Source organism: Malaclemys terrapin, chromosome 1, assembly GCF_027887155.1.
Source record: "Malaclemys terrapin pileata isolate rMalTer1 chromosome 1, rMalTer1.hap1, whole genome shotgun sequence".
In the NCBI taxonomy this organism is placed as follows: domain Eukaryota; kingdom Metazoa; phylum Chordata; order Testudines; family Emydidae; genus Malaclemys; species Malaclemys terrapin.
The window spans coordinates 137,066,597-137,089,917 of record NC_071505.1 but is presented as its reverse complement, the minus strand read 5'-3'; the positions used below and the strand labels follow the sequence as shown (position 1 = coordinate 137,089,917).

Here is a 23,321-nt window from a genome sequence, read left to right as displayed (position 1 = left end):
ATATGCCAGCAATGCCCCTCTGCTATGTACATTGGCCAAACTGGACAGTCACTACGCAAGAGGATAAATGGACACAAGTCAGATATCAGGAATGGCAATATACAAAAACCTGTAGGAGAACACTTCAACCTCCCTGGCCACACAATAGCAGATGTAAAGGTAGCCATCTTACAGCAAAAAAACTTCAGGACCAGACTCCAAAGAGAAACTGCTGAGCTCCAGTTCATTTGCAAATTTGACACCATCAGATCAGGATTAAACAAAGACTGTGAATGGCTAGCCAACTACAGAAGCAATTTCTCCTCCCTTGGTGTTCACACCTCAACTGCTAGCAGAGCACCTCACCCTGCCTGATTGAACTAACCTCGTTATCTCCATACTGATTTATACCTGCCTCTGGAGATTTCCATTACTTGCATTTGAAGAAGTGAGGTTCTTACCCACGAAAGCTTATGCTCCCAATACTTCTGTTAGTCTCACAGGTGCCACAGGACCCTCTGTTGCTGTTTCCAACACAATGTTTACATATTGTTTTCAAAGCCAATTTATATTCAATCCACATAGCTGCACGCATGAAATTTCAGACAAAAACACAGATGCATAAAAAATCCCAGGCATGCTATTATTTATTGCTTGTATCCCAGAAGTACCTAGAGGCCACAATTGGTGCTCAATGCTGTTCTAATGCAGAGCAAAAAGGCAGTTCCTCCCTAGAAGAACATACATCAAAATTGAAGCTAAGAGGTAACAAGTAATTGTAACATCAATTTAAAAGAATGAGGGATAAACAATGAGGGTAAAAGTAACAAGACCACGAGTTTACAGAGGCCAACTATGTGAACAGATAGACAGTTTTGAGTTGGTTCATGTCTTTAATATAATTAAGTATGATAAATATCAAAAGTTCCTACTGGAGACATCTTCTTAGCTGTAATCAGTTGGCAACTGACCACAGGGATCTGGAAGAAGTTGGTCTTAAGGTGCTATTTGGAGAAGCACAGTGTAATGGATTTATGGATTAGTTTAGAGGGAGTGACCCTGCATAAGAGTCAGAATGGAAGAAAATGGGAAGGTGCTTGTGTGACAGGTGAACTAATGGATGATAGGGGCTGACAGCATTGGCAGAGCAGAAGAGGCAGGATTGGATACAAGAGAAGACAAGTGGGGAAGGGTTAAGTTGTGAAAGTCCCATAAAGGAGGAACAAAAAGCTTGCATATGACATGTTCTATGGGACTCGAGAAGGGGACTGACATTGTCACTGTGACAGGTCAAAAAGGTGACTTTGCAACATCATTTTGACTAGACAGGAGAGTGAGGTGGGTGCCAGGAAGGTCCGAGGGGATGCAGATAAGCACCGGAGAGAATTTTAGTCATGTAGATGGAGGGAATAGGCCTGATAATGGAAATGCGAGAGAGGAAGAAGTGGCAAGGTTTGGATCCAGCTTGGATGCATGGCTCTAGAGAGGGTGAAAAGTCAGAGATGACTCATGATGAGTCTGAGTGACAGGAAGGATGATAGTACTGACAATAGTGACTGAGAATGCAGTGGAGATCTCAAGATGAATGAAAGGAGCTCAATTTTAACCAAGTTACAATGAAATAAATAGCAAAATATCCACAAGGAGATGATAGACAGACAGGCCAAGATGCAAGACTGTGGAGAGGAATCAGGTCAGGAATTGATCTCCAAACAACTGAATTTGTGTCCAGGTGTCAGTTCATTGCAATCTCACTCCCATTGAAGAAAAAGGAAGTTTTGTCATTTGCTTCAATGGAAGGCGCTTGCTTTCCCGTTGCATTGCCGTTCAATTTTGCCAGCCTGTGCAGGGACTGGGGACACCGTGCTCCTCTTTGTAAATTGGAGAGTACCATATCAGAAACTCATTAACAGTATGAGGCCATTTGGGACCTACCCTAAATTAGGCACCTCCATGACTGTGAAGAGGCACTCTCTCTTTGGACAGTACAGAAAGGCATGGAGCTGTCCAGCTGATGTGACACTCAAAAATTGCACGTGAGAAATGCACAAAATCGGCTAGACTTGCCCTTTGCTTTAGTCTTTCTGATATTAGATACAGAGTGAGCTGACATTGCACAGGCTGTTTGGTAAATAGGAATCTCCTACAAAAGAAAGTCGACTGGTTTGGCCCTGCCTGCTACTAGCAAGTTTTTTGCTAATCACAAGATTTCTCACAGTGACAATAAGATGCGGTGACAGCTTAGAACTGAGTAATGGTCCAGGCTTAAACAGTCATTGGTGCAGGACTAGAACTTGGGTCTGTAAACTAGATACTGTAATCCCACTGCTATAGAGTCATTCTGCTCTTTGGCCCACTGACTATTTAAGTGTTTCATACAAAGTGAAGCAGCTTCAACAGGTGAGATTATGAAAGCCCCTCCCCCGACTCTTCCTGTAGCTCAGTGCTTAGCATAGTCACTTGGGCAGCGAAAGACCTGGGTTCAAGTGCCTGCTCTGACACAAGGAGAGTGGGGATTTGAACCCTGGTCTCCCACAACCAGGCTGAATGCTTTAAATACTGTGTATAAAAGGGCATCACAACCTCCAAGTTGCCTTTTCTTTTCCCCCTTCAGACAGGGCTGACCTGGGTTAAACACCAAATTCTAGGAGAGGGTTCACAGCTGTGAATCCCAAGTGGCATTACGTGAACTCCAGCCCAACCCTCAGCATTTGTGACTGGCTAGCTTCTGCAACATCCCACTCAGCTTCTGTGAATCCCATTCTTAGATGCTCAACTCTCCACATACATTTATAGGGAGCCTGTGTACCTGAGTCAGGGCTGGAGATTCCACTAAGTGGTAGGGGACCTAAAGTTAGGTGTTGCAACACTGAACCTAAGTCCTCTTTTTGCATTGCTCCTTATCCCCAAATTGCTCCTTAAAATGTGATGCCATATAGAGCTGCATTTTATGTCTGTGACTAGGGCAACCCTTGCGTATTAACAGGATGCCACCCCAAAAAATGTGAAGCAAGAAATTCACTGCTGTCTTTTAGTTTTTTATAGTTAAACAAACCCTCAGTTGAACTATTGTGAATTCTTTAAAGGCCCATGCTCATGGATCAGATTACTGTGCCAGTGATGGCTGGCTTTCAAATTCATTTCACACACTTTCAGGGAACAAAAGCAGATAAAGTAACTCCTCACTTAACGTTGTAGTTATGTTCCTGAAAAATGCAACTTTAAGCGAAACGATGTTAAGCAAATCCAATTTCCCCGTAAGAATTACTGTAAATGAGGGTGTTTTATTCACCAGACAAAAGACTATATTATCTATCTATCTATTTATAAATACACACACACAGTATAAGTTTTAAACAAACAATTTAATACTGGTACACAATGATGATGATTGTGAAGCTTGGTTGAGGTGGAGGAGTCAGAAGGTGGGATATTTTCCTTACTGCTAAATGATGAACTAGCACTTGGCTGAACCCTCAAACGTTAACTCTCCCACTCTGCAAGGCAGCAGGAATGAAGGGAGATATGCACATTTCCCTTAAGTACACTGCCTTATTAATTAGATCAGTTTGCTGAGACCGCAGCTGCTGCAAGCTCCCTCCGTCCTGAGCCCTGCTCTATGGAAGATGGGGTAAGCAGGGTGCAGGAGCAGGGTGGAGGGGGACACCCTGACATTAGCCCCCCTCTTCCTTCCCTCCCCCCCACAGCACAGCAAGCAGTAATATCAGGGAGCAGCTCCAAGGCAGAGGGCAGGAGCAGGACATGGCAGTGAGGGGAGGGACAGCTGAACTGCAGGCAGCTACTGCACAGGGAACTTAAGGGAGCAGGAAGCTGATTGGAGGGCTGCCGGTCCACCCTGGTTCCAAGCCCCCACCAGCTAGCTGCAATGGGCTGCTCTTCCTGCATGCAGTAGACCAGGGATAGGCAACCTTTCAGAAGTGGGGTGCCGAGTATTAATTTATTCACTTTAATTTAAGGTTTCGCGTGCCGGTAATACATTTTAACGTTTTTTAGAAGGTTTCTCTCTATAACTCTATATTATACAACTAAACTATTGTTGTATGTAAAGTAAACAAGGTTTTCAAAATGTTTAAGAAGCTTCATTTAAAATTAAATTAAAATGCTGATCTTACGCCGCCAGCCTGCTCAGCTCGCTGCCAGCCTGAGGTTCTGTTCACCTAGGCCTGCAGCGGGCTGAGCGGGGCCTGGACACTGGCTGGCAAGAGGCCGGCAGCCGGGACCCCAGCCCTGGGGGGGGGTCAGGGGTCAGGGCAGAGGGCTGGGGGGAATGTGGGGGTGCAGGGCAGAAGGCTGGGTGTGTGGGGGGAGTTCAGGGGTCAGGGCAGAGGGCTGGGGGTGTGTGGAGGTGCAGGGCAGCAGGCTGGATGTGGGTGGGAGTTCAGGGGTCAGGGCAGAAGGCTGGGTGTGTGGGGGGGGTCAGGGCAGAAGGCAGGGTGTGTGTGGGGGGTGCAGGGCAGTGGGCTGGGGGGCTGGAAGGGATATGTCCTGTTCCACCCCCTTCCTCAAGGCCCCGACCCTACCTCTTCTCTGCTTCCACTCCGGAGCAGGGAGCACGCTGCCGCTCCTCCCTCTTGCAAGGGCCATCAGCTGATCGGCAGCAGGGAGAGGGAGGGAGAAGGGCTGGAAAGCAGCACGCTGGGGAAAGAAGCTGTGGAGGAGGGAAGGTTGGCTGCTGCAGGAACAAGCTTCTGCCTCCTGCCCCCACAGGGGAGAGCGGTGGGGCTGAGTGGGGCTGTGGGCCGGGACCATGGCAGGCAGAAGTTTGCCAATCAAAATCGGCTTGCATGCCACGTTTGGCACGCGTGCCATAGGTTGCCGACCCCTGCAGTAGAAAGCAGGCGGCTGCCAAATGACGTTAGAAGGGAGCATTAAACAGGCATGTTCCCTAATTGATCAGCAATGTAACAATGTTAACCAGGATGACTTTAAGTGAGGAGTTACTGTACTTGGTAAGTGGCAGCATCTGACTTAAAAATGTGTCATCAGCCTCAGACCTCTCAAGTAACATCTCAACTTGGTGGGGAATGTTAATCTAACTGGTGAACATATTTCAATGGGTGGAAATAAAGTCCCTCCTCTAGTTACTGACATATTGACTCACACCTTTGTGTTGTTCCAGGAGCACTTAAACACACTAAGCCCAAAGGAATACGATTTCTGTTTCCAATATCATTTGGTGAAGCTGGCTTCTTGCTGCATCCCAAATGTTTCCCAGCTGTTGCGAAATGACAAACAACTATAGGGTTTGGATTTTTATAACCGTTTATTAAACAAAAATTAATCATTCACATCTACTGATCCAGATTATAAGAAGACAAAGATAAAGACAGAATTAATAATAGAAAACCAGCAAACATTTACTGCATTTACATAACTGTTCATCTCACTATTTCTGACATGATTACAGTACAGATATTGATAAAAAAATCTTGTGTCATTTTAAAAATAAAGAGCATATGATTTTGTCTCAACTTCAGTATTCTGTAACTGATAGATATGTGCTAGATTCACCCCCGATGTAAGGTAATTGATGCCAATGGAATTATTCTGCCAATTAATTTGGCTCCTTGTTTTCAGAGTGTTTTTGAAAGATTCTAATGGAGATCACAGTAATTGCAGACTAAATGGACTCAGAGGACTAAGTGGAGCATGTAGGATGGATAGCTTATGTTCTGTTGTAGCATGTGCCATGTACCAAGGGACTGCTTTCATTGGGCTTTGGATCAAGCCCCCAGGACACAGTACTAAGAAAATGCAACCATCCAAAAATGGTTAATAAGTTTTTTTCATGAAGTGCAACTTTAGGAAAGTAATGCATTGGAGCCCTGCCATCTAAAATACATTGATGGGTTGCAAGAAGGAGACAAGGCAACCGTTTCCACAGCTTCAGCTTAACCAATGGCAGCTCTTTAAAGATCAAGTTCTAATTCTCCTCTAATTTTAATCTTTTAGTAATTATTTGAGGCCAATATTTAATATGATATTTATGGCCTTGCATACTTTGAGCAATGATGATGAAACAGCCGTTTAGTTTCCATGTGTTATCCAAACAGACATTCCTCCAACTGCACACCAGTGTGTGAGCAATCTCCCTATCATGATGCATGTTCTGTGTATCACTAGGTCATCTACTTAATCTATTTTTTATAGCAAAGACATTTCTAGTACTCCTGTTGCCATTGTAGCTAAACACCAGTTAAAAAGCTATGAACCTAATCTTGCACCCAATTGTTACCAGGCATAGAGCTTATTATCCTTCAATGGTACAGCTCATGGGAATAAACCTTATGACCAGGAGCTACTTTTGGTAGGATTAGGCCCTAATTTAACATTCACATTGTCCAAAGGGATATAAAAATCAGACTTTTTGTGATCTCTAGTTGTTGTGTTTATTCATATCAGTGTAACATAGGTTGAAAAATAAGATTGTATTTAACAAGGTAGCCATCATTGTAAACATACAGGACTCGGTCTGAGGGGTTATAGTTGATACTTTGAATTGTTTCTAACATTTTATCCATAATTATGCTAATTTTACCTTCCTGTTCAGTGTCTGTGTTGTATGTGTAAAATATTTCCTCTTTCCTAGTATTGACAGGTCTTGTGGCATATAGAACACCACAGATGATGAAAGCGTTGGAAATGGATGGCTTGTACTGCCTTGTATTCCAAGTATGGAGCACATCAAGTGTGGTCTCCTTGAGTTTGCTAATCATAATGTAACCTGTGTTGTCCTCGGTTGAATAAATTACCCACAATCCACTTTCATCCACAACAAAGTCCATATCTTGCCACCCAACACCAGCATAAGAGAAACGGTTACCATAAGCAGCATTCGGCAGAGTTTTCCTCACAGCCAATGTGTTTGTGTTTAAATCGAGCTTGCCCATATCTCTTGAATTATATACATTGTAATACATGAAGTTATTGTAAACTGCGGTGCCACTGCCTTCCCCATATTGAATTTTTAACTCTCGAGCATTTTTTAATAGCAGCAAATCATCATAGGAATTATGAAGTCTGTAATATTCTAAGAGTCTCCCATCTGGGTTCAAAGGTGCAACCCAGTATAGGTCCTTCTGCAGAGTCCAAAGAGAGGAATCCCTACCCCAGAAACCATATTTGAAGGAAAATCCTCTCCAGTTCAGCTGTACAACATAGGGCTGGCTGATATTCACAAGCCCACCATGACCACAGCTGCATGTAAGCAAAGAGAAAATGCAGGGTTTTTAAAGGGCATGATTAGGAGAGAGGATTTAGTGTGTGTGCTTTATAAGCATTGAGAACAGAGATAAATAAACAAAGACAGAACTATCCTCTCACACCTAAAGCTGGTCCCTCTTATGGAGGGTTGAAGAACATCAGTGGAGCAGAATCAGGAAACTCATCTGGGCCTCAGTGGCAGCATGAGCAGGTGCCCAATGCCAGAAACATCTTCTGAGCAGTCCACAAAATACAGAGCAATGTGAAGAGTGGGGAGAATCCTTATGGCTTGTCTGAAGATGCTCTCCACGGGAAATGATTGGAACACACCTGCCACTTGGAGAAAACTGCTGCTTGCAAATGCAAAACATTTTTTCTTCAGAAATAGAGGGATCCAATTTATTCCGGGCAGTGATGATTTATCAGCATCCAGATAGAGGGATGCACTGGCCTAGAGGCAGGACAATATCTTTGTGGCCTTTCAGTCTAACTGTTGGTAACGTCTGCAGAATCCAATGCTAATGTGTATTTAACTGTAATTGTAAAGTTTGTGGCAGTCTATGAAATACGGTTTTGAAGTGAAACTCACCATCTCTCTCTTGCTTTTGTCTGTCCACCTTTCCTAAGCTCCACTGTCTCCTTTTTTCTCTTGTATCTCTTTTCCCACACCTCTCTCCCCCAGCCTGACCCCGGTGCCAAAGCATGTGGGGAACTGGAATTCACTTACTGCCCTCACTGCTGGGAGTGGAAAACAGATTGCATTTCTTCCTGGGGCTTCTGTGGAGCCCTGCTGATGGAAGCGGTAGAGAGACTGTGTTGAATTGCTGCCCCCCACTCCCTCAGCCACCTGCGTCATGCCCCTTCTTGGTCAGCACCAGCCATTTGTTGGGCTTGGTTGGCCAGAGCAGAGGTTAGAGCCATTTTGTGTATCGCTACCTCTGGCATTATGGTTTGTTCTTAACTGTCGACATATTGAATCTATTACTTAACTTATCTCACAGCAATCTTATTTCAAAATTAAATGGATATTAATTTCTTCTATAAATCTGTGATTTGTTTCAAATAGTAATGCTGGTACTGAGGTACTACTCAGAGTTTGGATGAAGGGCAAAACATTACTTTTCATACTTTGGTACTATTTTCCAACTTTTTCCACTTGAAAAACAGTAAGAGTATGTGAAAATGTTTGTTTCCTGCCCTCATCTTTCATATCAGCCTGTTGCTGAAAGTTAGTACATCTGGCAAATTTTCCAAGACCTGAGATTTATTGTCATTTCATTTAACCCAGTCTTGTTCCTACTTCTCCCATCCCTTCTCATGTGATTTATACATGATTTATACCTGGTGGGAAATAGGAGGGTGTTGTGGTTTGATTTCTATGTTTTTCACATTCCTTCAATCGATTCTGGAGAGCCACAATTTCTTGATGGATTGCAAGGATATTGTTTTTGTCCGATGATTCCAGATCATTTACCATGAGAGTCAGATTCTTGATCTAGAGAAATAAAAATTCAGCATGACTTTAAATTACAGTAAACTTTATTTCAAACATTTTAGACTGGATTTATCATTTCAAAAAAGGTGCTGCAGAACAAGTTTTAGGAAATGTTCCCAAAGAACAAGTTTTAGCATGAACATCCAGTCTCAAGCTAATGTGTGTAACTACAAGAAAATGTTTGTGATTTTAGCACTCAATCATATACCATAATGCTAAAGATCACCCCAAAATGTCCAATAAGGCTTACTTGGTTATTAACTGTTACCGGTAAATAATTTCAGCCTTGCAGACGTGTCTTGGAAGTTTACCTGCCCAGATAAATAATCTACTCATTTAATGTTGAAGACAGTGAAGAAACTAATGATATTTTACTTATCATCAAAAGCAATTATTCACTCAGTTGAGTGAGTGATAACAAATTTGAAAAGCTGATTCATTGAATATTGGGAAAGGGTTCTTGATTTTATATTGATTGGTCACTACCCTAATAAGTTACGTTTTTAATTATATTTGTTGGAGCACAGAAGCTTTCAGGCATGGGTGCCCATAAATTAATATTTATTATAATAATGTACACAGTATATTTACTTAATATAGCAGCATCCAAGAACTTTAGCTTTCAGTCACACAAATGATAAAAATTGCCATTTTTTGCCACATATGAAGAAACATGCTAACATGCTTAAGGCCAAGATTTGCTTTAATGTACATTGATTTAAATCCAGAGCAACTCTACTATTGTCAGTGGAGACATTCCAAATTTCACTGCTGTAACAGAGAACTGAATGGCAGAATAACCCACTTACTCTACCTCCATGTATAGTTGTTTAACAATCACATTGCTTCCAACAAGTATGGATTTCAACTGAGTGACCAGTCTCTCCATTTCATTGATTTCCAGTTTCAGCAACTGAAAGTCCAACTCAGTGTAAGAAACACTGGTCGACTCCATATGTTCCACTTTGATGGTTAGGTTTCGGATTTTCTGTTCATACATTTCAATTGCTTTGGTATATTGGCTAACCTAAAAAAAAAAAAAAAAAAACAAGCAAATTTTCAAGTTCAGTTTAGCAAATGTAACAGGCATGTTTGACATCTTCTTTACATCTGTGCAATCCCACTGGGACTGCATGTGAATTAATCAGGGCAGAATTTCATTCATAATCTTCACTTTTTTATTCCACACTCTAACAAAGGCAACCACATTGTGAGCAACCCCTCATGGACAGAAGTCATCCTGCAACATCAGCCTCTGTTTCCCCCACAAGGGCCCCTTATGCAGACTCCACACACTTTTTCTGAGCTCAAAATACCCCTCCTTGGGGCCAGGGTTTATTCACAAAATACAATCTACAAATAAAACAGAGTCCCAAATTAAAGTCCAACAAGCAAACGTTTCTCTTCCTGCTCCCAAGCCTCCCTGCATGGAGAGCTTTTGCTGTCTTTCCCCTGTTCTCTTGGGGTCTCCCTTGCCTTAGCAGGCTACTGCCAGCACTTCCTAGCTGGAATCTTTGGCTACATGTATACTGCCCTGCAGTTCGGACTGCAGGGTGCACTAAAGTGCTGCTCTGTAACTCCCCCGTGTGGATGCCAGGGACTTGAACTAGGAGGTTCCTTCTTCACATTAACGTAGTCCTGTTTGAAGAGGATTACATGAAGGCAAACTAGGAACCTTATGGGTTGCTTCTGCAGCATTCACACAAGTGAGTTACAATGCAGCATCTTGGTGCGCATTTGCTATTCACACCCCCGTGGTCCAAACTGCTGGTCAGTGTAGATCGGGGTGCACAACCTATGGCCTGTGGACCATACACAGCCCATCAGAACATTTCATAAGGCCTGCGGCCTGCTTCAACACAATATACTAACGGCCGATTCATTAGCATTTTTTCATCATGTTTACATCATTTTAGTTTACGTATGTAAATAGACAATATCGTACACAGAAACAACCTATCTAAATAGCAGTGCTTCTATATCATGATGCCAACTTTTCCCAACATAGCGCTAAAAATTTCCCAAATCTGGTGAAAAATTCCCAGACTCTGGGAATTTTTTACCAGTTTGGGAAATTTTGGGTGCTAGCCAGTGCTTCTATATCCTGGGAAATTTCCCCAAATCTGGGAATTTTTAACAGCATGTGCCCTGCAGTTTCCCAACGTGAAACATTTTACTCAAAATTGCCCAGATTTGGGGAAATGTCCCAGGATATAGAAGCACTGCTCCTCTCCACCCCTTGGCCAGACCCCAGAGCAGCTCTGGCTCTGACCAGTCTTGGTCAGTTTGGGATGAGGGGCTAGTGGGGGGGGCTTGGCTGGGCCCCTCCAGGCAAGAGGGTCCTGAGGGAGCCAGGCCGGGGCAGGGGCAGGCCCTCACCTGGCTGAGTGTGCCGCTCCAAAGGTGCTGGCGTAATTCCCCACCCTGGGTCTGGAACCAGCCTCATCTATGCTGTCAGCTCAGCCCAGCCGACAAAGTCACCTCCCAGTATGGCCGGTGAACGAGGGCACTGTGTAGCTGTGGTAGTGGGGCTGTGGGGAAAGGTACTGGGCAGTGGTGGGTGGGGGAGATCTGTGTGAGTTGGGGCGCTAGGGAGTGGGAGTGCTGGGCAGTAGTGGGGGGCTGTGGGTGGGAGGGGTGGGCAGTTGTGGTGGGAGTTGGGAGGCACTGGGCAGGGTGGTGGTGTGCAGGGCACTGTGCATTTGTGGTGAGGTTGTGGGGGGTGCTGGGCATAGCAGGCCCAGGGGGACGCTAGGCCTAGGAAGTGGGGTGGTGTTGGGCAGGGGGCTGTGGGGCACAGCCCAGGCCCGCCCCCAAAGGGAAGGGGCACTCTGGCAGCACAGGGCTGGGTGGGCCAGTGTGCATCTGGCAACTGCCGGTTTGTGAAAAGTGCCCTTGAACTGGACTGGGCAGAGCAGCGCCACCCCCACCATGCAATGCCCCATTGGCCCAGCTGGCGCCTCACTCTGGGGACCAACCTCCCCACTCCATGCTCTATTGCCCCCATGGGGGCCCACAAATACGTTTGGTGCCAGCCCCAAAAAAGGTTAATCTCAGCATCCTAATACATCCCAGCATGATGTTCAGGTTTTTTGCAACATATTACATTAGTCACTCATATTTCATTTGTGATGCCACAGAACCCCTAGATCCTTTTCTGCAGTACATGTTCCTAGGCAGTCATCCATTTTGCATTTTCGCAATTAATTATTCCTTCCTAACTGTAGTACTTTGCATATGTCTTTATTGAATTTCATCCTATTTATTTCAGACCATTTCTCCAGTTTGTCAAGATTATTTCGAATTCTAATCCTGTCCTCCAAAGCACTTGCAACCCCTCCCAGCTTGATATTGTCAACAAATGTTGTATGCCATTATCCAAATCATTTATGAAGATATTGAATAAAACCAGACCAGGACAGATCCCTGCAGGACCCCATTCAATATGCCCTTCCAGCTCAATTAGGAACTATTGATAACCAGTCTATGAATAAACATTTTCAACCAGTTTGCACCCACTGTATGCTAAGTTCATCTAGGCTCTATTTCTCTAGTTTGCTTATGAGAAGGTCATGTGAGACAGCTACAAAAGCCTTACTAAAATCAAGATATATCACATCTACTGTGTCTCCCCTATCCACAAGGGTTATTACCTTGTCAAAAAAGGATATTGGGTTGGTTTGACATCCTTTGTCTTGACAAATCCATGTTGACTGTTACTTATCTCGTTACTTTATTCTAGATGCTTACAAATTGATTGTTTGATTATTTGCTTCATTAGCTTTCCAGCTACCAACGTTAAGCTGACTGGTCTATAATTGCCAGAGTTGTCCTTATTCCCCTTTTTATAGATAGGTACAATATTTTCCCTTTTCCAGGCCACTGGGATTTCTCCCATCTGCCATGAATTCTGAAAGATAATGCGAATGGCTCAGCAATATCTTCAGCCAGTTCATTAAGTATTGTGGCAGAGCTCCAGCTTTGCCTTGGCGGGGGAGGGGGTCCTGTGTTTCTAGGTGGTTAGGGCTTGCCTCAGAGGTTTGCTGTGACCCTCAGTGTAGCCTCTCTCCCCTCCTAGAGGCAAGGGTTACAGCTTACTGAGTCACCTTCACCATCAGCCAGTCAACAGGTTTGGTGTAAGAACCCTCTTTAGTCCCTGTCTTCATATTCAGGGAGCATTTTTGTAGAGTTGTGGGGAGGGTTGTGGGGACACCGGGCCCATCCTCTTCTCCAGGTTCCAGCCTAAGGACCCTAATGGCACCAGCAACAGGTAGGTTTCCTATACTACCAGGGCTACTTCCTCAAACAGACTCTCCTAGATACTGGACCATGCTTGTCCTCTGGCTCTTTTACTGCATGCCTCCTTTCACCCAGTCTTTCCACAACACACCTACTTACTCCCATCTGGCCACTCTGAAGGAACTTCCTTTTAAACTAGTCACAGCCAGTTCTAAATGGGCTTCAGGTGATCTGATTAGCCTGTTTTCCTTGATTGCTTCTAATCTGTTCTGAATTGGTGTGGTGGTGCACCCCATAAGGCTTTAGGGAAATATGACATAACTGGAATATGTTTTATGCTACATATGCCATGTAACATATCTCTGTAAAGGTTATGATCTACTGTATCTATTCATCCTATTTGTATGTATGTATCATTTTTGTACTCAAAGTTATGAATAGTGGCTGTGTTCTTGCTTGATTTTTAAGTAGCCTTAGTAAAGCATTTTGTCAGCTTCTTGAGAAAGGAATGTGCAAAGTAAGTGCCCAAGCAAGAAACACTTAATGAACAATGGATCTTGGAAGGCTCCAATCCACATAAATCTTCCTGGAGACATTCAAGATAGCATGTGGGCAATGGCTGCTGCATGTGAAAACTGAGTCATGCATGGACATGTGACTTGCCCATGTGACTCCAAAACTCCATCTTGGAGCTGGACTTTACATAGGAGAGAGAAGGGGGTCTCCACCCACAAGAGAAAGTCTATTTAAGCCCCTAGGAAACTCCTCCATTTTGTCTTCAGCTGGCTCAAGAGATAGCCTCTCCACCCCAAAGGATACCCGAAAGAAACTGGAACAAAGGACAGTAACTACAGGGGGTGTGAGTAACTGCTAGACCCAGACTAGAAGGAGACTAGTCTGTAAAAGGAAGCTTAGTGGAACACCTCAGAGGCTGAGGTTTTATCTGTATTCAGTTTTCTTTCTGTATTAGGCATAGACTTAGGTGTTTTGTTTTATTTTGCTTGGTAATTCACTTTGTTCTGTCTGCTATTACTTGGAACCACTTAAATCCTACTTTCTGTATTTAATAAAATCACTTTTTACTTATTAATTAATCCAGAGTATGTATTAATACCAGGGGGCAAACAGCTGGGTATATCTCGCTATCAGTGTTATAGAAGGTGAACAATTTATGAGTTTACCCTGTATAAGCTTTATACAGGGTAAAATGGATTTATTTGGGGTTTCGACCCCATTGAGAGTTGAGCATCTGAGTGTTAAAGACAGGAACAGTTCTTAAGCTACTTTCAATTAAGCTTGTAGTTTATGGGACGTGGTTCAAACCTGGGTCTGTGTTTGTGGCCTGCATACATGTCTGGCACAGCCAGGCAGGGCTCTGGAGTCCCAAGCTGGCAGGGAAAGCAGGGGCAGTAGTAGTCTGGGCGCATCAGTTGGCAGCCCCAAGGGGGTTTCTGTGATCCAACCCATCATAATTGGTTCCAGGTGTCTTATGGAGTCTGCCTGACTTAATTGCTCCTACTACCTTCCTGACTGCTCTGGGGCAGCCCCTGCCCTGGTCACTCAGGGAACAAAACTATTCATCCAGGGTCCAGTTTCCAGTTTTCCTTCAACCAGATTCCTGCACCCAACCTGTATAGGACTGTCACAGTATTCTAGGATGTATTTCATCAAGCCCTGCCAGTCTGAAGATATCTAAGTTGTCCAAGTAATTCTTAACATGTTCTTTTCTTATTGTAGCCTAAGGTCCTTCCCCATTTACATAGATGTTCACTATGTTAGTCATGCTAACTTTTTGGTGAAAATATCAACAAAAAGGCAATTAACACTTCAGACATTGCTGTGTATTCAGCTATTGTCTTTCCCTTCTATAGAATAATGGGCTTCTCTTGTCCTTGGTCTTCCTCTTGCTTCTCAGATATTTGTAAAATGTTTTCTTGTTGCACATTGTGTCCCTAGCTAGATTAATCTTGTTGTTTGCCTTGGTCTTTCTAATTTTGTCCCTTAATGCTTCTTTATTTTTTTTTAATATTCATCTTCTGTAATTTGACCTAGTTTCTACTTTTGTATCACTGAGTTTCAGGTCTTTGAAGATCTCCTGCTTAAGCCAAGGTTGTCTCTCACCATACTTCTATCTTTCCTATGCACTGGGATCATTTGCTCTTGTGCCTTTAATAATGTCTCCTTTAAAAACTGACAATTCTCTTGAACTTTTTTTTCCCCTTTAGAATTTCCACAAGATCTTACCTATCAATTTTCTTTGCTGAAGTCTTGAAGTCCATTGTCTTTATTCCTCTGTTTTCCCTCCATATGCACACAGAAAATATGAGCCAACTTTGGCCCTCAGATACATACCATGTGCCTTTCAGTGTGCACATACCTTAGGGCAGAATTTATCCAAAGTGACTTAGGACCATCATATTGCAGTAAGAGTCAGAACACTGATTTAATGTGGTGTGTTTTTTTTTTTTTTGCACTGACTATTAGTATTCATTTGGCATGATCTTATAAATTAGATGACTTTTGTGGTAAGCATAAAAGAGGATAGTTTTCCATTAGCTTCTTTTATGAAAAGGAGAGAACACTACACAGTAGCAATTGTTTTTCCAAGCTGTGAGCAATGTGGCATGTATGTCAGTAAAGTGAAGAGTCACCTGCAGATTCTTTGCTGCTGTTTTGTGATATCCAGGCTAGGTCATACCAAATTGGAAATGCCAATTTCACACCCAAAAAGCAGATGTGTGACATGTATTTCACATCACTGACATGGATGCAGCACACCAAAAAAAAAAATAAAAAAATGCAATCCTATTGCTTGTTTTGGACCTTAACTTCCTTAATGAGTGTAATACATGATTTGAGAGAGGATCCTGCAGAGAAATTACATTTTGGATTGTTTGTGCTAATTATGTTATCTCCAGAGATTATCCAGTATAAACCAATCTGATCTTCCAATACAAACATCCATGGACCCTGAGCTGGTGTAAATTGGCATGGGTCCATAGATGCCAATGGATCTACACCAAGTGAGGATCTGGACCTCATAATCTTAGTCCTGTGTAAATTCAAATTTAGGAACAATTAAATGTATTGTATTTGGCAATCAAAACTCAGTGTGTTTAAATTTATATCCATATATGCAGAAAACTGTTTGGACATTGACCATAGGTATATCTAAATCCCCTACTTCCACCCCAACATGGACCAGGCCATAGAGCAAGATCCATCTTGTTGAAAGAGAGGATTTAGATGGATTCTGAGTGCCTGGCTAATCACAGAAATCCGCTGGGAGATTTCCCCAGTAAACTTCTCTGTGAAGATGTTTAAAAGTTGGTATCTAAACTGTGCATGTAAAATTTGCACATGAACCCACCACATGCACAAAAATGCATTTGCAAACTGCTGAGCACAAAGTTGGCAACCATATGGACAGAGCCGGCTCCAGGGTTTTGGCCGCCCCAAGCAGCCAAAAAAAAAAAAGCCGCGATCGCGATCTGCGGCGGCAATTCGGCAGAAGGTTCTTCGCTTGGAGCGGGAGAGAGGGACTGTCCGCCGAATTGCCGCCGAATAGCTGGACCTGCCGCCCCTCTCTGGAGTGGCCGCCCCAAGCACCTGCTTGCCAAGCTGGTGCCTGGAGCCGGCCCTGCATATGGAAAAAGTATTGATGTGTGCAATTATCTATCCCACAGCTAATAATATTAGCATACTTAAACAAATGCTTTAAAAGAATAGTTGTCAAAGATATGCCAAATCTGCAATCCATTGAAATCAGTGGATTACCTGCATAAGTAAGGGATACTCTCATGAGAGCTTCAGGCCTGAGCCCAGGAGTTTTGGTTCTCTCAGATGTCTTGATTTGTTTTTTTATTTCATTTTGGGCAAAACGCAGAGGGCCAGCACAAAGCAGAGGCACTACATAAGCCCTATTTGGAGTGTGCTACAAGGCCCAGTCCTCCTCCTGCCTCAGGCTGTTTTTCCCCAGTTGGCCAGCCAGGCCACCTAGGAGAATGCCCCTCCTCCCCCCCAAAATGGATGCTCTATTGCTTGGCAGTTAGACCCATTTTGCCTTAATAGCTTGTGCCTGTATCTAAATGATCTGCTCCCGTCTAACAGGCCAACACCCCATCTCAGAAATCTAGTACATGAACTATATTTTGGGGTATAGATCAATATTCACTGTGCATCACACAGCTTTGCAGTGGGGTTTGAGCAGTGCATAAGCTTTGTGCTGGACCTCTGCAGAGGCATGAATGTCACCCTTAAAGAAATATAAAATTCAGCCATTTTAGGCATGCATAACAATAATTCCTATCTAGTTTTTCCTGCTTTGCAAGCATTGTCACACTAAGGACCTGGAAAGGGCAGGGAGAAAACCTGTAATGTTCATTTATTCTGTCAATTACCTGAAACTGGTATTTATCAACACAGGTTTCTTGGCATGCAAGCAGACACTCCTCCAGCATGCAGCTGGAGGATGGGAGTGAAGGAATGAGGAAGCAGAAGGCAGGCATAGAATGAAAGAGGATGAAGAGGAAGGGAAAGGGGGATAGAAGTGACATGAGCAAGCAATTCTGAAGTCACATATGCAAGTGCATTGGCCACAGGCAAGTCTGCCCTCCATGATCACATGGTGAGCATGCCACCCGCATATCATATAACCCAGCCCGAGATCAAGAGGAATATTTCCAACAGAATAATCTGCCTTGAATATAGTTTTCATCTGTTGGGAAGGTATGTTTACATAAGAACAGCCATACTGGGTCAGACCAAAGGTCCACCTAGCCCAGTATTCTTTCTGCCAACAGTGGCCAATGCCAGGTACCCCAGAGGGAGTGAACCTAACAGACAATGATCAAGTAATCTCTCTCCTGCAATCCAGCTCCACCCTCTGACAAACAGAGGCTAGGGACACCATTCCTTACCCATCCTGGCTAATAGCCATTAATGGACTTAACTGGATGAATTCATGGAGGTTCTCTTTTAAACACGGTTATAGTCCTAGCCTTCACAACCTCCTCAGGCAAGGAGTTCCACAAGTTGACCATGCGCTCTTCCTGTTTTTATTACATGAGCATGTTCTGGGCATTGTGGTCAAATCACTGAAAGGCACATTCTCCCCTCGTGTTAAGTTGCTATTCTTCCCTTCTAATGAGGTGCACAAAGTCATACTTCTCTCCACTGTTGGGAAGAGCTGATTCCTGCATTAGTCGAACAGGTTAATTTTATGCTGGTAAAGTTTCAAATTACAGATGAAAAAGTTACTCCAATGTTTTCATCTTACAGTTTTTACTGATTTGGAATATCAGAATATCTGTCTGAAATTCACTTCCTGCTGATTTTATAAGAGCCCCTCCCCCCTTCTTTTTGAATTGGCAGCCTACAATCAGGCAAAAGCTTAGAGATTAAATCACATTGTATATCGGACTTATAATACATGTCTAGCACCTCTTAAAGGGCTGGATCCTGCAGTTCTTACTTAGGAAAGTCTCCCATTAGTGTCAAATGGAGTTTTCACTAAGCATGTACAGTAAGATTGAACCCAACCACAAGGGGATGGTGAAATGCAGTTATGGCATTTGGGTCAGATCCTCAGCTGGTGTAAATGGGCAAGGTGGAAACTAACTTCCATGAAGCCACATCCATTTAAATTAGGGAGGATCTGTTATTCCAACCCTCTTTGTAAAGTGGTTCTCAGACTCAAAACCAAAATTCAAGTGTTTATGATTAGCCTAGTTGTTTCAAATTTTACAGTAGTTCAGTAGACTCTTCTACTCCAGAATGTATAAAGGTAAGTCTGGGCTGCAAAATTGGATCTGGATCTGAACATCCCCAAAGTATCAGGATGTTTGGAACCCAGAGGTTTAGTTCAGACGCCTCTATCGCTAGGATGAGTTGGAAGATCTTTTGGTTTTATTGTTTCATTGTGTCCATAAGCATTTTCAGGAAACAAGTGGTACATTGGGTTATGCACTGAGGGTGAGAAAATCATGTCAAAGACAGCCTGAGAAATATGCAACAGAGAGTCCTGTGGCACCTTTAAGACTAACAGATGTATTGGAGCATAAGCTTTCATGGGTGAATGCTGACGAAGTGGGTATTCACCCACGAAAGCTTATGCTCCAATACATCTGTTAGTCTTAAAGGTGCCACAGGACTCTCTGTTGCTTTTTACAGATCCAGACTAACATGGCTACCCCTCGGATACCTAAGAAATATGTTTACATGAAACAAGTACAAAGATGCACATAGATTCAAGCATCTTCTGCCCTGTCCATACAGTTACATTTACTTCAACTCAGATGAGTAGGTCAATGCCGGCATTTTCTTTCTATAGACAAACAATTAACTACAAAATTTTAACACCCTCATAGTTAAACAGTTTGTTTTCATTTCTGACCTGATGTCTCTTTGCCTGGGATCATGCTGGGGATCTGTCACACTATATCTCATGATGCTTTATAACACTGGCTGATCAGACTCAACGTAAGTGCAGTGAAACTCACATTACGTCAAGATTTTTTTTTGGTATCTGCCACTGGAGTTGAAAAGTGAGGGCCTGCTCCTGAACTGGTATACACTGGCACAACTCCACCGACTGCAAGAAAATAACATCAGCTGAGGAGCTGGTCACTAGAGTCCAGCTTTTTTTTTTTTTTTTTTTTAAAGAGAACTGCTACAGGGTTGCAAGAAGACAGCCAGCTCCTGCCATCTGTATTCAGTCTTTACTCAAGCAAGACACCCATTGCAGAGTTTCTCTTCAATAGGAGATTGGCTTCAGTTGGGTTTTATTTCAGTCCCCTCTGATTAGGGAGGGCCTGGCAGAATTAGTCCAAGTTTCAGGATGGGAATTCTAGACCTGATCCTGTCCTTTTGAAAGCAATTGAAATTTTGCTACTGACCACAATGGAGCACTTTGGGGCCCTTAAATACCTAGTGTTTTCATGGATCATTAATGTCAAGTTCCACATTCCTCCTAAAGCAGGGGTTCTCAAACTGGGGGTTGGTACCCCTGAGGGGGTCATGAGGTTATAACATAGGGCATCACAAGCTGTCAGCCTCCACCCCAAACTCTGCTTTGCCTCCAGCATTTATAATGGTGTTAAACATATAAACAACTGTTTTTAACTTAGGGGGGGAGGGGGTTTGCACTCAGAGGCTTGCTATGTGAAAGGGGTCACCAGTACAATAGTTTGAGAACCACTGTCCTAAAGTGATCAGGCACTGTGCTGAGAGGCACTGAGATTTGTCAAGTTGCCCTTCATATCTTTACTGAAAACTGAATATGTGTCATCATTAGCTCTAGTTATTTCAAAGCTAATTATTTTAACTGAAAAGACTTTCTATAGGATTCTCCACCCTCCCCATTTTGTGTTTTTAATGCAGCACTTCTAGTATAATCAAGAACAGATAAGAGAGTTATGAATATTCATGGTTAGAATTTATAATTTACTGATGTGCCTTTTCTACTGATGAATTCAAGGACACTTCATTTCTTAAGATTTCTGGCTCCTGGAGAACTCCAACATTTTCTCCTGGACACCTAATTTAAACCCTGAATATTCATCTACCAGCAAAAATCAAATGCAGGTTCTCCTTCTCTTGAGAAACCACAGTAGTCCCCTGGTTTTGTTTTTTCTTGGTGGTGGGAGGGAGGGGGGAGAGAAGAGAATAGATCTGAATCCTTGTAACAAGGAAGGAAAGTAGTGTAAGGGTAAAGAGTTGGTCTTTAACTAAAATGCATAATCCAGTAGTCATTGCTAGAGCATCAAATGTTGACAGAGAAAATTGATTTTTTTCAACTGTTAAGGGAATGGAGGGGGTCAGGTGGTGGATTTTTCCCATGCTTCAGCCTGGGCTGAGCTGACATTTGCTCTTTTCCCTCATTCCCTCCCATATGCTGGTTACATAAAAGTACCACAGGAGGGAGCAGGAATCATGGCTTCCTCTCTAACTGTATATAGCAATTACAGGCCAACAAGACTGTTCCATGGTTCATAAAGAGAAGCAAAGAGCTTCCTCCATCCCTCAAAGAACACCATGTGCCTATCGGCCCAGGAATGAGGCCTGAGGATACTCGAAACTCATATAAGGCCCTGCTTGCATGCTAGAATAGTGAACATTTTATGTTTAATCACCCTTTTCCTTGTGATTTTTACATGCCCCTCACTGCAGTTGCTCGATGACAGGCCCTGCGAAGTTCTGACTGCTGGACTGTTTCACATTCACTAAAAATAGGACTGGTCAGCTTTTAAAAAAGAAAAACCAAAAATCCTTACTTTAGTAAGTTCTCTTTCAAATTTCTCAGAAAGCACTTGGGCTGTGATTTCCAGAATCTCGACCTTCTGCACAGGAAACACAGTATCTGGCAGGTACACTGAGCATTGGCACACTCCATTGTCATTCAAAGAGCCGGTCACATTGGCAAAATGGCTGTAAGAACAAGTTTCAGAAAGCAAATAAATTGTCAACATGCTACTAGGAATCAACAGCAAAGGACTGACAGTCCCCAAGCAGGGGAAAAGTTAAGCTGTGATAATAATATTGACCCTGAAAGCATGTATTAAGTTGTAATAATTTCTTCCAATGAACTCAAGGTATTTTCCTACATCAATTCATTAAACGTCACCATACCCCTATAGAGGTAGTTAAATACTATAACCATTTTAACACTGGAAAAATGGAGGTACGTGAAAGTGAAGTGATTTTTCTAAGATCAGACAGCGAGTCAGTAAATGGCAGAGCAGGAAATATTAAATCTTATAGGGAGTCATTGCTTTTAATGGTCTCTACAACAGGGCCAGTTAGTGATTTTAGTCCATTAATTTCAAAGCACCTTACAAAGTTTTGTTTGTACTTCACTGATGGAAGAAGCCACAGAAATTAGACCAATTTTCATGGAAAATTTTGATTTTGACTAAACCCTGTTTTCCTCACTGGGAACGTTTCATTTGATATTTTTCAGCCAGCCCTGGCAAACAGGAGAGCTGAAGACTTAAAAACTCCCCCAACCTGCAGTAGCTGGTATGTCTTCTACTGCAGGGTACTGAGTGGAGTCATGGCCATGCATCACTGCTCTCTCCATCAGCGCACAGGGGTATAAACAAAGTTTTTTACTTGGGGCAGCTAGTGTTAAAACATAATAAAATATTGGCCGTTGAATATTGGTTTTATGAGTAGTTTAGTACCATGACTAAATTTGTTCACTTCTAATGAAGTGAGAGAAACAGGCTTTTGTTCCACACCATGCTTTTTATTAGAAAAACACAACCCCTATATTTGAGTTCCTATAAGCCTAAATCCTTTTGAAAAGGGAATTGACACCTAACTTGGTTCGGCATTACAACAGAGTGCCACAAAGCTGAAATAGCTTTTAAAAATCTGGGCCTAGGTCACTATTAAAAAAGTCCCTTACGTGCTTTTGAAATGGTCACCCTCAGACTGCCCACATTACTGGATTTGCATTCTGCCCAGCAGGAACAGTGAAAAAAGGATCAGAGGAAAATATTCAATGAACAGACAAATATAGTTATTGTACTTACCTTTGATAAGCCCCCTCCCCCCATTTGTGCTAGCCTGGTACTTTGTGGTACTTTTTAAATCCCTGATACAGATTACAAACTGCCCTTAATTAATATCTAGATAAAGAACTTTTTAAAAAGTGGATTTAAACTATCAGAAACCCACCAAACTACTTTTAAAATTATTCTAAGAGTGTCTATTCCAACAGGGGAGGAAGAGGTGTAGACTGGAAAGGAAACAAACGCCTGTTACAACCCAACTCACTCTGTGTCCCATCCCTATTTAAATCATGACCCCCTCTCCCACTCCCAACATCCAAACAGCAGTCCAGATTCCTCAGTATTCTCAAACTTTATTTTTGTTAAGGGAGCAATTTCCAGCAGCTCTAACGTTGATTGGGATTTCCGACTGACTGCTGAGACAGTTAATGTTTCTTCTGGTACAATGCTGTTTCATGGAGTCCTTCCTTTGAAAAAAGCTACATGTGATCAATGAAAGGCTGCAGATGCTCAGTCTGTCCAAAACAATGTGCATTATTCATGTTAAAGTAATATATACCATCTCACTGCCATCTTATGGAATAAGGTTTCAGGTCCTACCCCTCCATAGCACTGGCAAGATTGGATGTTACTCTTGACTCTTAACATGCATCCCTGGGAGTCTACAGTAATCAAGGTCCCATGTACTGCACAAGACACTATACTGCGGGGATGCAGCCCACCAATGTACACAGCCGAGCTCCACCGAATGGAAACCATGGCAATCTCCAGTGCTTGCAAAACTATTTGATAAACTGTGCATCAAATGGTGTGATTAAACTAAAGGAGTGGGGGCAGGAAGGGGCTTGCACACAGAGGTAGCTGCTAGT

General features: G+C 42.9%; 1 protein-coding gene across 2 annotated transcripts; it reads right to left on the bottom strand.

The window, feature by feature from the left end:
* Positions 1-5,278: 5,278 nt before the first annotated feature.
* Positions 5,279-21,362, bottom strand: LOC128843538 (olfactomedin-4-like). 2 transcript variants are annotated; one of them, XM_054040448.1, is made up of 4 exons: positions 21,211-21,362; positions 9,513-9,725; positions 8,545-8,698; positions 5,279-7,201 (listed from the first exon to the last, which is right to left on the bottom strand). In XM_054040448.1, exons 2-4 carry the CDS (start codon positions 9,696-9,698, stop codon positions 6,399-6,401), a joined length of 1,143 nt encoding a protein of 380 aa, XP_053896423.1. In that variant the 5' UTR covers positions 9,699-9,725; positions 21,211-21,362; the 3' UTR covers positions 5,279-6,398. The 2 variants fall into 2 exon arrangements, with proteins under 2 accessions (XP_053896423.1, XP_053896414.1); XM_054040439.1 differs by having other exon boundaries at positions 7,078-7,197; positions 21,211-21,293.
* Positions 21,363-23,321: the final 1,959 nt, after the last annotated feature.